Here is a 17467-nt window from a genome sequence, read left to right as displayed (position 1 = left end):
ACAGCGCGAGCTGCCCCGGGAACGCACGGACCGCACGGACCGGGCACTCCGCCCGCTGGACCGGCCCTTCGCCCGCCGGGCCGGGCACTCTGCCCGCCAGACTGCCCCTCTGCCGGCCGGACCGGCCCCGGAGACACTCAGGGTGAGGGAAAACCCCAACCAAACAACTGCTGAATAATTGCACAATACACACTTTGGACATCTCACCCCCTCGTTTGGTAACAGACAGTTCTGATTTCACCTCACAATGTTTATTACAAGTTTTGTTCTCAAATCATTGTGTGGATCTCTCCCTCCCAGGGCCCCTCCGAGTGTGAGGCCTAGCGGCAGCCCCGGGAGCTCACGGGGCGCAGGGAAAGCTGTCACCGCCCTGGGGACACCTCAGTCCGCCAGCAGAGCTGCAGACACACAGCGCGGAGGAAGGTGATGTGTTTTGTCTCAAGCACAATCATGATGTGAATTGACTGCAGGCCCGGAGGGTAACGCGGTGGGAGAAGCAGAGCAGGTGTCTCGGGCACAGGCAGGAAGGGTTTCTGCCCTTCCTTCTCTAACCACGGGTCTAGTCTAGATAGAATTTTAGATCAATTCTTAGATAGATTTTTACACCTACCAGTTCTCCACCATCTCTCAGCACTTCCCAGCCACTCATGTCTATCAGCCCTGACCCTGCTGGAGAAGTGTCTGCAGTGGAGTGCTTTGGTTTGCAATCTTAGATAATAGAAATACTGAATAATTATTTCCTCTGAGAGCCAGAGAACAGCTCTTTACACCTAATGTGAATGGACCATCAAAGAAAATTATCAAAACATGCTCTGACAATTGGAATGAGGCCACCAAAGACCACTGGCACCTCTGGGATGTTGTCCAGAGACTGATCAGAGGTTTTGACAATCTGAACATGGTAAAGAACAGAGACAATCATGCAGTGAAGTCCTTCTGACTAAGTTGTTCCCAGACTTCCCTTTCTTAGACTCAATCTGCACACACTGAGATGGTCTGAATTTGTGTGCCCATCCCTGCTGCTCTGGGCTGCAGAAACAGAAGGGAGGGACTGGCCTATCTCTTCAGTCTAATCCCAGAGGCAAAGCATCATTACAGGACCTTCCTTAAGCTAACCAAAAGTCACCTGTGCAGCCACTGCTGCTGCTTTGAACTCTGTGATTTGCTTGCAAGGACTGCAAAGAGTTAAGGAATCAGATGATCTTCAGGCTCTTACTGCTGAGTTTCATCTGGTGTGACATTTAACTGTTATGACTCCTGGAGTCAGCTCCCTGATTGATTTAAATCTAGAATAGTGTCCAGGAATTATTGTCTAACACTCAGTCCTGTATATGCTGTGGATGAAAACAGGCTTCCAGCTTGTGACTTGACTCCAAAAAGCTGAATTTCCAGTCCAGAAAGCATTTCTAAAGGCAACCATTCCGTGATAGAAGGTTCAAGTAAATGGCACTTCCAAGAAACAGCGGACGAGGAGCAGGATCAAAAATGAAGGCACAAAATCTCCTTTGGAATTCTGTAGCACTGTTCCTAGATATTACTGCAGCATCAGAGAGGGAGAACTTCCACCAGTGGAGTCTTAAAGTACCTTTAAAAATCAATATCCCAATGGCTTTGAACAATGCCTTGGAACCTCTCCGCAGCACTCCCTGTTTCCACTCCCGGCAGCAGCGAGCAGGGCCAGGGCCAGGTCCCTGCACAGCCCTAGGGGTCGAGGAAGGACACTGCGATGTACCGCGTGCCCCTGGTGGTTGGCAGCCCCTCGTGGTAGTGGGTCAGGCGCCCGGGGTGCATGAGGGTCCAGCCCTTCCGCGGGGCTCGGATGGAGCAGTTGTAGCGCAGGAACCGGCAGCCTCCTCCCTGGGGGCACAGGGGACACGTCAGCTGGGAGGAGCACCTGGGGAAGGGCCTCTGCCTCCTCCTGGGAAAGGGCCTCCACCTTGGGAAAAGGCCTCTGCCTCCTCCTGGGAAAGGGGCTCTGCCTCCTCCTGGGGAAGGGGCTCTGCCTCCTCCTGGGGAAGGGGCTCTGCCTCCTCCTGGGAAAGGGGCTCTGCCTCCTCCTGGGAAAGGGCCTCTGCCTCCTCCTGGGGAAAGGGCCTCTGCCTCCTCCTGGGCAAGGGGCTCTGCCTCCTCCTGGGAAAGGGCCTCTGCCTCCTCCTGGGGAAAGGGCCTCTGCCTCCTCCTGGGCAAGGGGCTCTGCCTCCTCCTGGGGAAAGGGCCTCTGCCTCCTCCTGGGAAAGGGCCTCTGCCTCCTCCTGGGAAAGGGCCTCTGCCTCCTCCTGGGGAAAGGGCCTCTGCCTCCACCTTGGGAAAGGGCTTCTGCCTCCTCCTGGCAGCCCTTCTGAGACTGGAAGAAGGGGCTTGGGGAACCCCTTGTGTTCGGAGGTGCTCAGAAACCTTCCTACCCTAGCCCAGTCATTAATCGCAATCCTCAGTGTGGGCAGGGGAGGGTTTGCCCTGCCTGGACAGCGCAGGCTGCTGTGCCCCTCCCTGCCCCACCAGCACTCACCTCATAGTCAATCCCCACGCGGTTCAGGGCGATGTTGATGGTGAAGGTGGAGGCGTCGTGGTGGGGCACCAGCGAGGGCTGCTCGTCAGGCTTGTAGCGAACCACGAAGGCCAGTTCAAAGTGGGTCTGAGGAGAGAAGAACAAAGGGCACGCTCGTACAGGGCAGAGCAGAGAGTGCACTGAAACTGCATCCCACTGCTAAGGGAGAAGGGCAGTGATCGGGCAGCAGAATGTCACTGGAAATTGTGTATTTCCTCATGCCACACTCCAGAGTCAGTGCCCCACTCTAGGAAGTAGGATGTGTATTTCCAGAGCACTCCAGCAGGCTGCACAAAGCTGCAACTGGAAGAGGTGCTGAGCTGACAAGGGGTTTTGATGCTCAGGTGCCTGTACCTTGGTGTAGTATCCTGGGTACAGCTTCTCTGTGATGGGTGCAATATAGTCCAGAAGAAACTTATACCATTCTCTTTCAAAGCCAATTTGGTTCATGTGTATGTCGATAGTTGGGACGTTCTCATACCCTCCTTGTATTCTGCTGTCCTGAAACAGAATCACAAAAATACCCCTAAGGATGGGAACCCTGGAGTTCAGGAAGGAAAAGCCCTTGTTTCTGGTAACTACAAATATACAATCTTTATTTATCACAATTTGCAGGATGGAAAACTCATTTTGAACAACAATTAAAACCTAAGGGAAACAATACTGCCACCACAAAGGCTGAACACTGTATCTTCAGCTGACACTAAAGAGGACTGAAAAATTAGTTCACATTTAATAAGAAAATCAGAGTATTGTCTCCAGTGTCCTGGTTGAAGAGTGGGATCGAGTGCCCTCCCAGGGGAGGCACAGCTGTCACCAAACACACACAGATGGCAGCGTGACCCACAACTCAAACAGCTCCTGCTCTACCTACCGTGTTGTCACCTGTAGACCACTGGCCATAGTGCTCCATTTCCTCCACCAGCTCATCACAGGCAGTGTCAGTGAATATGGGGAACCAGTAAACATCTGGGCAGGGCTGCAGAGAGCAAACAGGTGAGAACAGCAGAAACAAGGACAGGTGCCTAAGGCAAAAAGAGTAAGGCTAAACTGAGTGCAGACTGAGTCAGTTCAAGCAGAAAGAAACTGAAATATTGAGGGTAGATATTTGTCTTCTGCTTTATGTGCCCCACTTACACTTAAGAGAGCTGGAAATTTATCTCTAGAAGAAGGATTTGGCTCTAAAAATACTTTCAAGGTCACATTCCCTCTGCTGAACTGCTCATTCCTGAGAATGGCAATAGTAATGATAAAATCATTGTCCCAGTGCTGATCTCCTATTGAGATGGACAACAGTGATGTTTTCTTACCACTTCTACCAATTTCCCCTTCAGAGCTGCTGTGTAGTTTTCATGGATGTACTTTTCTCTCCAGTCCTGCAGTTAAAAGACAAGCCAATCAGTAATTTCATTGCTTAAAGAGGCAATGAAAGGCCAGACACTCATGCAGCACTGTCTGACAAACTTTGCAGATCCAGGTGCTGTGAATCCCATGAACACCCTCTCTAAATTCTGACTGCTCCTCGTCCCACCTGAGAGACATCGTTATGACACAGCCTGGACCTCCCGCGCTGGCACAGCCAACCATCAGATATTCCCATTCCACGCTGCTGTGGCTGCTGAGCAGGCAGGTTATCTCACCTCAGGATTGCTGAATATTTGCCAGAGGTCGTTGTGCAGGTGAGTTGTCTGGTAATTCTCCAGCGACAGGATGTGGCCAAACTGGTGCCGGTTTGTCAGGTACATAAAGACTCCCTGCAGGGCAGAGGGAAACAGTCAAGGCTTTGCATTTCTGTAAGCCACAATGAAATACAAGCACTGACAGTTCTCCAAGCTGTTCATTTACTCCTTTCTCCTGTGGGCCTGCAGTTAAATTTCCACCCTGGACATGGGGAGCTGTCAAAGGTTATAGCCAGGGACAGTAATTCTGTCTCCTGTCAGCCAGGGCTGGGAGCAGAGAAGAGCAACTGCTGCAAGATCAGGTTCTTCCTTCTTACCCTGTCATCTCCATTTAGAACAGCCCCGAGTGGGCCCAAGAACAAAAACGTCACCCCCATCTCGTGGTCCCTGGCTCTGTGTGGTTGCACAGCAGGACAGAAATCCCACACTGTTCCAAAGTCTGCCCCGTACTGACTAGTGCCAGTTCACGCTGTCCCTGCCCCGGCACAGCTGAGTGCCCTGAAACTCCTTAATCTTGCACCCTGCACCCTGGCAGGCAGCTCTCCCTGGCAGCCCTCCCTCTCCTGGTCTGACCTGGCTCCGGACGTTGTGGCAGAAAGCCATGTCAGCGTCCAGCTTGGTGCTGTGGAACAGATCCACCTGCTCCAGCTCCGCACGCAGGGCCTTGGCCTTCACCAGGTACACGCTGCTGATGTAGGGAACGTTCCAGAGCCCGCTGAAACACAGGCCAGGGACAGTCAGACTGGACATACCACCAGGACAGACACTGCTGGACCTGACAGGCTGGCAGGCAGCACTGCAGCATCAGCCAGGCTTGCCTGAACCAGCCAGCTCAGGACTGCAGGGACAAACCACACCAACAAGGATTGGCATTCCACAGAAAAATTGCTTATGTTGCTCAGAGCTTTTAAGCTGCACAAATGCTGGTCCACTGTGAAAGCAATTAATTGCCAGTGTGTGTTATCACTAGGGACATAATTAATGGCTTGAATCTCTTCCCAGAGAGATCAACATATTTTTTCCAGTGATTGAAAGAAACTGAACCAGCCAAAAGTGCATAAGCTGATTTCCAGCATTTATTGCACATATAATGGTCTATAAAAAAGAGGGCCCTCAAGATATGAATGAATCAACAATTCTATTTTGTGAATATTCCATTCAAGGATCACCTGGTATTTTATGAAGATTTATCTAAAAGAGATTAAACAGCACTTTACAGGATTTTAGGGATCACACTAACTATAATCCATAGGTGGGAAAACATGAGTAAAATGAATTTATTTCAGCAAAGTCAGGACTCTCAAACCCTTACTCTGACCATAAGAAATCCCATTGTCTCTGCTCAGCAGAGAACACAGAGCAGCTTCCAGATGGGAGCAGACACTTCCTTTCCTACACACAGTTGTGCTCTCTGGTTCTCTGACAGCAGCTGGTTTGATGACCATGTGCTGCAGCAGGCCTTGCACCTGAGGGACTGTGCCAGTGACAAGCTCTTTGCATACTCACACCCTCCGCCTTTGAACGATATCCACATAGTCCTCCGAGCGGGCATAGTACCCGTCAGGGCTCAGGGCTCCCCAGAAGTTGGACCACAGCTTCTCATGGCGGCTCACCAGAGGGGCAATCACCAGCCTGGGAGCACCAGGGGAGAGGAATTGCAGGGCAGGATGTTACCACAGGAAGGAAAGAAAAACAGTTACAAAGTACAGGCCTGTAAGAGCTGTATTCTCCCTCACTTACAGAGCTGCTGTTTCATTAACTCTGTTGGAATAAAATTCCACATAAGAAAGGGCAAAGAGGGCCCCAATCTCCCTTCTCATTCCACCCTGCACCAGGGCTCTTAGAATCTGATTTGTTTTACTGACTATATAAAGACAAAGCTAAGGATGATTTACATCCCCTGCCCAAAACCCAGGGACTACAACTACAGTGTAAAAACCCACACAAGAGGTGTTTGTCTAATATTCCATCACTGACAGCCCTCTTGGTGCCTTACACCTCTCAGTGATAAAAGAGCTCACAGTATTCCTCGTGTGAGAGGACCAGTAAGGATTGCTCAGACCAAAGGACTCACTTGTTCTGTTCAATCAGGATCCTCAGAGTCTCTGTGTTCTTCAGAACCACCTCAGCATCCAGGCTAAAGTAATAGTCACAGTCAGGATCCTTCCTGCACAAATCCCTGCAGCCAGAGAAAAGCAAAGTCACACCAAAATCCTCCCAAAACAGGACAAGACAGGGGACAGAACACCAGGAGTTCCTTCACCTTGTAGTCTAAATGTCTTCTGGGTGCTCAAAAAAGTTCAGTTTAATGTAAAAACCCAGAGGGCCAGCATAGTACAAGCACATCAGACTCAGTATCCAATAGCAGACAGAGACATAGCCAACATCACATTTAGAAAACTGTTTCCTCAGCAAAAACTGGAGAGGTTCCCATTTCCAGCTGGCCCAAATCCACACCAGAGCTCAGACACCTGATCACAGACAGGAAGATACTCTTTCACTAGCTCTTAGTCTACTGCCCTCCTCCTTTTCAGAGATCCAGGTGCATGTTGTTTGTGATCTATGGCTGGGCATACAGAGGGGGTGGCAGGTACAGGGTTATCCTTCTGCCAAAGGAGCAGTGACAACTTAGTTTCTGAGACTGCAGAAATGGAGCTGGTATTGAAGCTGATTTTTTTTTACCAATGTATAAGGGCACAGGAGTTAATGCTTGAAAAACTGAAAGAAGAGGGTGACTGAAAAAGGAGAAGCAATCACTTGACAGGGAAGATCCTCAGCACAAACAGACGTCAGCCTGGGCAGGGGCTGACTCTGCCAGCTGCCACACACGGCCTCTTCACTTACATGCCCAGGTTACGCGCCTCGGCGTTCTCCACCTCATCGTCTGGCCCCAGCACCTTGACTGCGAGATATTCCTTGCCATGCTCTTCTACAAAGGAGTCCACCTCCAGCAAGTGATGTTCCTCCTGTGCCGAAACAAAGCAGAACCAGGTAAGATGGGCTCACCTCACACTGCTCAGCCTCCTGTTTCTGCAAATGCCAAACCAGATGGGCAGCAGCTCTTCCCACTTCCTTATCTTTACAGGTGGATGGAGCTGTCTTACAGGTGCCATTGCAGGTAAGCACTGGGATTACAGAGGCTGGAAGTCTAGCCCAAGGCTGCAAAGCTGCCTAGAGTACAGGAGAAGGTGTACATGTTCCCCACATTTGCTAAGACCATCCCAGGCCACCTTCACTTACATGGTTGTGAATGAAGAGCTGGATTCGCTGCTTTGGGTAATGGAGGTTGAGAAGACGCAGGAAGAACTGGGAGAGGAACGGGGTGGGCTGCTCGATGAAAATGCCAATCAGAATCATTGGCAAGGCCTCATCCTGCATTCAGAGAGGAGAGGAGAGAAGGGGTGACTCGAATTCCACATCAGATCCCACTGTAAGACTTGCCCTGACAGCTCTGAACAGACACATCAGCCCTACCTTAAACCCCGTGAGGCTCCGCAGACCTTCATCGCACACGGTGCAGCCCGTCTCAAATGTCCACACCTGAGGAATGTAGTTCCCCAGGTAGTTCAGCTGCAGCTGCAAAAGGCAATGTGCTGTATTACAATTACAGAGCAGGGGAGTTTCTTTGTGTGCACCCCCACTGTAAGATCACATTTCAACTTCATTGACCTTCTCCAGGAACTAAAGAATCTGAAAAGCACCACAGTCTGAGGGTCCAGCTACATCTTGCTGCCATGGACCTGGACCACTTACTGTTTCTCAAATACAAATGCACACAGGGAAAGTCAGAATGTGTGAGGACAGAAAGCCGATCCACTGAGCCTAAAGGGTGGCTTTGCAACAAACACAGATCAAATCTTTCTCCCAGAACATCCACTTACCTTCGTGGGTCCATTTCCATGAATCACCACAGGCAGAGTGTCATATAACATGTTTCTTGCTCTCACTCGGGAGTTTTCAAACTTCAGAACAATCTCATCTGCAAATGACATTGTCAGCATGTTAAGGCTTTCATTGATAATTAGCAGCACAATCCCTCATTTCCACTGAGAAACTGCTGAAAGATGAAAGCATGGACATGGGTAACTAGCACAAGTAGTTTAAGGGCTACAGACCATATCTAGAAAGAAGAAATAAGTGTTCAGAGTGATCCTATGAGGGACCAGTAGGATGGCTGGGAAGCTGGACAATGATGCACCTTTGCATTACAGTCAGTGAGTGCTCCCAGGCCCCTCTGGCTGCTCCTCACCTCCCCTGGCATTCCAGCAGGGCTCTGAAGCAGAAAGACAGGCAAGCCCTGGGCAGGGCTCTGTGCTATTACTTGCACTGGGAGGGACTTCCAGTTTCAATCCCCAAGGCTAATAAAGTCTGACATGCCTGCAGATCAAAGTGGCAAGGAGGTGGAAGATAAAAAGCCTGACCTGCATTCCCTCAAGTGGAGAAGGAATTGCAATGACAACATAGTTGGTCGCAGTGGAATTGCAAACAAATCCAGAACTCTGGCAGAGACTTTTACTGAAGCTTATTCTGCAGGGACAGGCATTTCTGAAATACAATCCCTTCAGCCATAACTTTATTTCTGGTGTCAACACACAGCTGCATTCCAAGGAGGAATGAGCTGCTTTCTTCCATCTCACCTAATGCTCCATTCAGGTTTTGGAAGATCCGACTTCGTTGGTCTAGACTGATGTTGATACTTTTCTTTAAAAGAATGAGATAGATAACCTTAATTAGAACACAGCACAGCATCTACTCTCTACATGCTGAGTGAAGATACATCCCATTCCTATAATCATTTGCAAACTCCCCAAGCCCTGAAACCTAAAACATTCCCACATAATCATCATTTTCACTCAAACCTGGGACCATTCACCATTTTCTAAAACAAATTGAATATATTCTATTAGGCAAAACCATGCAAAAAATCATTTTAAAGCTGCTGTTGGTTTATCAATTAATCTGCAGCACATGAATGAAGGACACTTGCACACAGCCATATAAACCCCACAGATAACACACAGGAATGCCAAGATAGCAAACCCATCTGCTGTGGAGTCACTCTCTTGCCATCTATCCACAGGGCAAGTGTTACCCAAGCATCGCTTCAGGTACCAGTGCCAAACCAGAGCACAGCAGGGTGCAGGGCCAGCTTGTGCCATCTTTGTTTTTATGCCCTGCTGCAAGTCACACTCTGACTGGGTCAGACTGAAATGGGGCTCTGACTCACCAGAGTTCCATGTCCCTGCAGGCACCTCTTAAGGCTGATTGCTGAGGAGGACAGCAGGGTGCTCACACCCGCTGCCAAGGCAGGGAATTACTCAGCCCTTGCAGGGCACGGGGCCAGAGCTGCAGATGAGAACATTAAAGGGGCTGTTCATGTTCAGTTATCACAGGCTGTGCTTGGATTTGGGGAACTGAGGAAGTCCAGCTGTTCAGAACGTTTTACCAGCCCTGCTGGTGAAAACCAGCTCTTTCTCTAATCAGTCTGGGAGCAGTTCCCTAATACAAAGGTTTCCTCTCAATGGTAAACTGCTGTTACAGTTTGAGTTCTTAGTTCCTGTGCATTCGTGGTGTCTCAGGGACACACTGGCCTGTGTAATGCACAGCTGGGCAGGGGCAGCAGAACCAGAATGACCTGCGGGCTGGACACTTCAGCCAGTGCCCCACACAGTCCCAGAAGGGCAGTGCTGCTGCCAGGGGCTGTCCCTGCCAGGGGCTGTCCCTGCCAGGGGCTGTCCCTGCCAGGGGCTGTCCCAGGCTTCAGGAGGATGTCACATGGCATTTACCTGAAGGTACTTCAGTGCCAGGCTGGATATCTCTAAGCCAGCACTGCACTCAGTGTTTCCCATCCCCTGGGAGGAGGCTGCTATGAGCTCCCAGTCATGGCAATTTCAAGTGATCTCTTTTTCCATTCATATTTTAAGCTTAAGGATAAAAACTGCTAATAAAAGAACATGGGGGTACTGGCTACAATGGAAATTTTCAGAAACCTAAAATCTAGGTACACTTACTCTTTTTTCTGGATCCAAGAAGATATTTGTATAGAACAGCTGGTCACTGTCATCATCCTCTCCTTTCCATTCCTCCACAAGCTTCTTCAGGTTTGGAGCATAACCTATGAAGCCTGTGGGAGTAAGTATGAAGAGGTGTTTCAGCCCAGGCAACCAAAAAAGGGAAGTACTCCTGTGTCACCGTATGTTCACTTCTCTCAGTGAAGTCTCACTACACCCAGTGTTGCTGCAGATACACCAACTTTCAGTTTGCTTTGCCTCTTCCCCAAGGGCCAAACAGGGAGAAAGCTGAAAGAGGTTCTGAGCTGAAAGCAGCTCTGTGTCTCACCTCCAGAACCCAGGAAGCGCTTTCCATCTCGCACCTGGGGATACTTGGCTTCCAACTTCCTGTCAGGGTAGATGGAGTTCTCTGCTGAGAAAACCACCTTGCTCTTGGCTTGTTTGAACTTCTTCAGCAGTTCTGCAGGGCCCGACGCAAAGAGCACATCATAGCTGGAGAAAGAGACAAAAAGGGACAAAGAGGAGAGTAGTCAGGAAAACATGTCAGTGAGAAAGGTTTCTAGGAGCAGCTAATTCTTTAGCAATCCCTTACTTTAGTTCTGCTTCACAGTATTACATTTCTTGTAAAGTAACTACAGCTAATTAAAGCACTTATTCATATGCTGAGAACAAGAAAAGGCACTGAGTCTCCAAACTGTCCTGTTCCCTCTTCACTTCTCTCTGGCAGGCTGAATCCTGGCTCTCAAGTTGTGCTGCAGCCTACCTCACCTTAGGAAACAAATAATTCTGGGAATAAGGCCTGCCCAGTTCCAGAGGAATTGTCTGCTCATTCTCTGCAGATGGGGCAGCCAAATTCCACCGTGGCACAGTCAGGTACAACACTATCAACTTCATGCAAGAGTTGGAACCAGCCTGTTCCAGCGAGACCTTCCCAAGTGCCACGGATGCAGCTCTGAGTGATTCTCAGGGAACTACAGAGAATTCGGGGAGTGGGGGGGGAACAGAGGTCTGGACACACTTTTCAAGACCAATCTACTTCTAGTTCATTTCTTCTCAGTGAGAGCCTGTCCAGACAACCTTATGATTCAGTTCAGGGCAGGTACTTTCCAACCATTTACCTTTCTACAAAAAGGATGATCAGGTCCTCCTTGTCCCCGTGCTGCTTGAGAGCTGCTTTCAGGAGCCGGACCTTCTGCCCACCTCCAGCTGGGTTCTGGTCATCTCCACCCTGCCACTGCTCCTCCAGGCCCAGCACCTGCACAGCGACAGGCACAGGGTCACCTGAGCAGGGCACAGCTCACAGGACCAGAACCCACAGCCTTGCTGGGCCTGGTAACTCCCAGTGCAAACCACAGCAAAGGTAACAGCCCCAGGATAAATGGACTGGGTACACACAATACACACACACACACACACAGAGGCACCAGCCTCTGGCCCACCCTCTGGGCTGGCCAGGCAGTCACTCCCAGCACAGTAACAGAGCAGGCCCAGCCACAGGGACAGCAGCACATCCTGTACCCTGTGCTCTGACAGTGCAATGCAAAAGTGCCCTGGGGCTCCCCTGAGCAGGAGTTTTGGGTCTCAGCCCAAGCCAACCCTCAGGATGGAATAACAGACTGCTCCAAAAATGCCCTAGTCATGGTAATTTTCAACCAGTTGAGTAGTTGTGTCTTCGCTTGAGGTTTTATTTAATCACTGTCTGGCCAAGTCTTATCCATTCCACAGTTCAAAATTCCCTTTGACCAACCCCTTTGACATCACCTGGACTTTGTAGTTGAAGAACTGGGCTGATCTCCTGAAGCGTTGGAATCCCTCAGTCTGCTTGGTGGCAACAGTCAGAACCAGCAGGTTTTCTGCACACAGGAGAAAACACAAGGGGCACATTCAGCTTGTGTTGTTTCCACAACCCGCTGTCTGTCCCACACCCACCTCCATCTGGGTATAAAACCAGAGACTGTGGGAATGTGCAATTCCACTGCCTGAGTTAGGAGCTAGAAAAAGAAAATAAAACATACTAAGTGGTTTTTTCCCTGCTAGTGAAAGATACAATTCTCTTCTCTCACACAAAGTATGAAGGAAATTAAACTTGAAGATAAAAAAATTGAACTACTACAAAATGCCCATTTGGAAGTTCTCCACTTAGTGCAGTTTTGGCTTCCTGTTCCCCACAGAGCTGCTTTTTCATCACTCAGCATTGACTGGGAGTAGGGAAAACCAAAATTAGTTTGAATGTTACTATTCCCTCTCTATGGCTGCTCCAATTTCTGCTGCATTCCTGAGGTGTTTTCCAGAGTTTTTCATACATATCCAATGTGAATTTAATTGTGCTGTAACTTTCATTTACATTCTCCTCCCAAATGTGTGTTTCGTTTCCAGTTCCTTAAAGCTGACAAAGCTCAATCCTGAAGTTCTCTGTCAGAAGTTTCTCTGTGGTACCACTAGAAAACGATTTTTATGGGGAGGTTCTGGTTTCCTCATTGCAAAGATGAAATCCTACACTTCCCCCTAACAGTTTTGCTGAAGTAGGAATTTGTATAGGCTCTGGCAGTGGTGCCTAAATGCAAATCCTGACCACCTGATTTAAACATCAGAAAATACCAGGAAAAACTGAAAGCACATTTTCTTGGCCTCAGCAGGCTCTTTTTGGAACAATGATTTCTTCAATGGCTGTACCAGATGGATCTTCCTCATGGACCCAAACTGATACTCTGTCTGGTCTTAGAGAGGAAGGACCTACGAGCTGCTGTTATAGATGGACCTGACAAAGGCAGCAAAAGGGAAAAATAAGTGTAAGACTCCACATTAAGAAGAGAGAGGGTAGTCTCAAGGAGATTCCCCAAATCCTTTACCTGCATCAGAATAAAACAAGAGGAGGGAGAACAGTCAATAGGTCAGCTCTAGCTGTGTTTGGTCAGACATGCTCAAAAAGGGAGAGATAAATGAAAGAACAGGAATCCTGCACTGGTACAGTTTTTAAAGGCAGATTTGTAGACACATGAAGTGCATTCCTAATCCAGCTCTTCCAGCACACCCCAGTTCCTCACGTCCTGTCCAGTCAGAGGGTGCAAACAGATGAGTAAAATATGTATGTCCCCAGGGAGGATGTTAAAGCCATGACAGGTCCCAGCCATGCAGAAGCCACGGCAACTCTGGGAGAGCCCTGAGCTCATGGCTTTGGAGAAGGTGAGGATCACTCTGCCAAGGAACAGGGGGGCAAACCTGGATCACTCTGCCAAGGAACAGGGGGGCAAACCTGGATCACTCTGCCAAGGAACAGGGGGGCAAACCTGGATCACTCTGCCAAGGAACAGGGGGGCAAACCTGGATCACTCTGCCAAGGAACAGGGGGGCAAACCTGGGCTTGCCAGAGAGGAATGCAAAGGCAAACCTTAAATTCTGGTACCTGAGGGGAGCAAGAACATGATAATGATAAAAGGAAAGAAAGAATGGGCCCTGACTGCTGGGCAATTATTTCAGTCCAAAATCTCAGGCTTCTCCCATTAAATAAATCACTAATTTGTGTTCCTGCTGCCACCCCAAGACAGCCACACACTGTTTACAGTCTGACTGCCAGAGCTTTGCTGGACACGACCAAAGGCTCGCAGGGTGGACAGGAAGTGGTGTCCTATTTCTGCAGCAGAAAAGGTCCCACCGTGCAGTTTGTGAACTCAGAGGAGCAGCAAAAGGCAGCAGAGAGACAATTATCATGCCCAGCAGAACTCCAGGTTACAGATTCCCTTCTCACTGCTGGGCTGTGGGTCGGACTCCAAGAGACACAGCTCAGTTTCTGCTCTGAGAACTCTCTGCAGTAGCTTGAGCTTTCCATCCCAGGAGACATTCCCTCAGCCCTGGAGCTTGTGCTGAGCTGTGCCGCCTCCACTCCTTCTCCTTTAACCCTTTGTTATCTGTCCCACAGATTTTGCTGAACTCTGGGGCAGCTGGTGGGACAGGGCAGGGACCCCCTTTGCTTTCAGTATCACATGCAGGATTCTAAAACACGCTCAGCCAGAGTGATGCTTCCCCATTCCCCACGTCACAGCCCCTGCCCAGATGCAGAAACAGCAGCTTGTCCTGCTGAGCTGGGGCTCCTGGGCCCAAAGGCTCCCTGGGCAGTGCTGACAGCCAAAAATCACAGAAGTACATTTGACAATGGTATGGCTGCAAAATACAAACACAGGTGGTTAACGAGGCACCAGGGGAGATGGACTGTCCTGCCAGCTCTGCCTGCACCAAGGAGCCAGTCCTGCCATCCCTCTGATCTTCCACACATGGATCACTAACACAGGACATTTACCTGTGAGGATTTTAGAGCTCTACAGATGAAAAGGGACAAAGCACTAGAAGAGGAACACTGACATCAAGATCACAGTGAAAAGGTTGGTTAAACTCAGTTTTTATAAGGAATAAAATTCAGGAGCAAGTTCAGAAGCAAAACAAAAACTTAAAGTTATTTACTACAGCCCTGAGTCTACAGGGAGAGCAGAGCTGCAGCTGCACTTCAGGACAAGGAGTGAATTTATCCCGAGGCTGTGCCTTTGGGAAATCTTCCCGTGCCAGTTCCTGGTAAGACAGTGCCTAAGAAAACACCATTGATATGGGGATCAAATAGGAAAAAATCAGTGCACAATTTAATAGTGGATAATATAATCTCTATATTAAATTTACACTTACAGAAGTATTTTTTAGATTCTATTAACTGTAAGTAACTGCTTAAGAGCTTTTGCAGGGATCTAAAAGAATTTCCAGGAGAGAAGACAGGTCTCCCTACTCTCCCATTGCTCAGGGGCAGCTGAGGCACAGCAAAGGTAAAAGGCATTTCTCTCCTTGAGCCACGCCAGGAGGGACGGGCTCAGAAAGCAGTTAATTCCAAATGCCTCTTCCCAACCCACACACCTCATTCTCCTCCCAGGCCCCAGTTTTATGGCTCTAGTGAGTGCACTCTAAAACCTGACTAAAATCATGGAAGATTTGGGATATATAAGGAAGACGGGAGAGCACAGAGAGATCCTTGTTTTAGTGATGCCACTGTGGCTGAAGAACTCCCCACACTCCCACAGACACACACAAACTGTAGTAACCAATAGATGTAAAGGTAATTATACCAGAATCACACTGGGAAGGGAAATATTCTGGGTAACAAGATTAAATCTCCTCCTAATTGTCACTTCTCTAATGAAGACAGAGATAATTATCCAAACTCCTTGGCAGGGTGACAGCGTGTGAAGCCTCTGTCAGAGCTGCCCCGATCCTCTGCTCTTCCGCAACCGCTCCAGGGCTCCCACCGACCGCCGTTATTTGAGGAGCATCCGGAGCTCGGGCAGAGCGGCCAGGCCGGATCAGAAGCTCTCCCGTTACCCAGTTCCTGGCCCGGTAAGTTCCAAGGCAGGGGGGGCTGGCCCGGGTGGGCTGCAACGCGCGCGGCTGAGCCTGTACTGGGCTGAACTGGTGTGGGGGGCTGAGCCTTTACTGGGCTGAACTGGTGTGCGGGGCTGGCTCCCAGCGCCGGGCCCCCGCGGGGGCTGTCCCGGCTCCGTGCGCGGCGCAGGCTGGCACGGGCTGTGCCCTCCCTCCCCGTGCCCCTTACCTTGCTGCGGGGAGCCACGGCCGCTCCCCGGCCCGAGCAGCGCCAGCAGCGCCCAGGGCAGCGCCAGCAGCGCCGCGGGCACCATGGCAGCGATCCCGCAGGAGCGGAGCGGAGCGGGACGGGACGGGCGCGGCGCCGCCGGAGGGGCCGGGACTGCCGGAGCCGCCGGAGCTGTCGGAGCCGTGCCACGCACCAGCCCCGCCCGGCGGGGACGGGAACAGGCGGCTCCTCCTCCCGGGCCCCGCAGGAGGTGGGCGGGCAGCGGGGGGAGCGCTGGGGCCGCGTGGGGACGGGGGAGCGACGGGAGCAGCGGGACAGGGAGCTCGTGGAATCGGTCCCGGAGCAGTGGGAGCAGCGGGACAGGGAGCTCGAGGGCTCATCCCGGAGCAGAGGGACAGGGAGCACCAGGACAGGGAGCTCGAGGGCTCGATCCCAGCAAACAGAACAGTCTTCGTGGTCCGGTGGGGCACTACAGGCAGCAACCCAAGAAAATACCAGTTCTGTCTAAGTGATATCAGGAAACTTCCCTTTGCAAAGGTGCCAGTTTCCCTGAATAAAGGGGGAGAGGACGAGAACAGACTTTCACTTTAGATTTCTTCAGTACCTTGCAGGCCCAGACAAAGCCCCTGATAAATCTGTAGCAGCTTCAACACTTGAAGCAGCAGCCACAGCCAAGGTGTTCAGCCTTTCCTTTCAGACCTCACACTGAGAGCTGGGACTCAACATGGACTTTAAAACTGGAAGTTTCTCACTCTCAAGAAGTTGAACCTCTCCCGTCTAAACCGAAGGCGGTTTTGCACCCTGGAAATGCTGAATGGCCCCGTGTCTGTGCTGCTGTGCCAGGCTGGCCCCGTGTGCCGGCCGTGTGTGCTGCGCAGCCGTGCCATCCCCGCAGGGTGTCCGTGTGTGTCTGTCCCTGTGTGTGTGTCTGTCTGTCCGTGTCTGTCTGTCCGTGTCTGTCTCTGTGTCTGCCTGTGTGTCTGTCCGTGTCTGTCTGTCTGTCTGTCCGTGTCTGTCTCTGTGTCTGTCTGTCCGTGTCTGTCTGTCCGTCTCTCTGTGCACCGCCCCGCTCCCCGCCCGCCCGTCTCTCAGAGCAGCCGCTGTCCCTGCAGATGTTCCGCGCTACGTGCGGCTCGTGCCGCGGTGGAGCAGCAGCTTCCCGGCACTTCCCGGCACTTCCCGAGCGCTGCGGGGCCCGCGCAGCTCCCGGGGCAGCCCAGAAGGCTCCGGAGCTCCCGGGGCAGCCCCAGCGCCGCCGGCGGGGTCGGCTCTGCCCGCCGCGTGCGGGTCCCGCTGCCCCCCAAGCGCATCTGCGTTGGTGCAAATATTCACTCGCAGGAATGAAGGCGGGGCGGCCCCTCCGCGAGCCCGGCCCAGGCGGGTCGGGATTTCACACAACCCACGGTGTGTCTGACGGGCCTGGAACTGTCCCCGCTCCGTGTCTGAGCCCTGCGCTGGCACCGAGCACCGCACGGGGGCTGGGCCCAGGGTGGGCGAGCACGGGCCGTGCCCCCGCACGGGCTGACCCTCCCCACGGGCTGTCCCTCCCCACGGGCTGTGCCCCCGCACGGGCTGTCCCTCCCCACGGGCTGTCCCTCCCCACGGGCCGTGCCCCCGCACGGGCTGACCCTCCCCACGGGCTGTCCCT

General features: G+C 51.4%; 1 protein-coding gene across 1 annotated transcript; it reads right to left on the bottom strand.

Moving 5' to 3' along the window:
* Positions 1-235: 235 nt before the first annotated feature.
* On the bottom strand, positions 236-16857 carry PLOD1 (procollagen-lysine,2-oxoglutarate 5-dioxygenase 1). The gene is made up of 19 exons (XM_071575756.1): positions 15820-16857; positions 11997-12088; positions 11354-11490; positions 10564-10727; positions 10236-10348; positions 8862-8925; positions 8106-8203; positions 7699-7800; positions 7465-7596; positions 7069-7190; positions 6299-6403; positions 5731-5856; positions 4798-4939; positions 4186-4299; positions 3856-3921; positions 3420-3524; positions 2900-3046; positions 2507-2632; positions 236-1857 (listed from the first exon to the last, which is right to left on the bottom strand). The coding sequence occupies exons 1-19, from the start codon at positions 15902-15904 to the stop codon at positions 1702-1704; spliced, it is 2196 nt and encodes a 731-aa protein (XP_071431857.1). The 5' UTR covers positions 15905-16857; the 3' UTR covers positions 236-1701.
* Between the last annotated feature and the right edge of the window lie 610 nt (positions 16858-17467).

This window comes from Pithys albifrons, chromosome 22 (assembly GCF_047495875.1).
Source record: "Pithys albifrons albifrons isolate INPA30051 chromosome 22, PitAlb_v1, whole genome shotgun sequence".
Classification (NCBI taxonomy): domain Eukaryota; kingdom Metazoa; phylum Chordata; class Aves; order Passeriformes; family Thamnophilidae; genus Pithys; species Pithys albifrons.
Note: the sequence above shows the minus strand (reverse complement) of the source record. Positions and strands in the feature narration are given on the sequence as shown.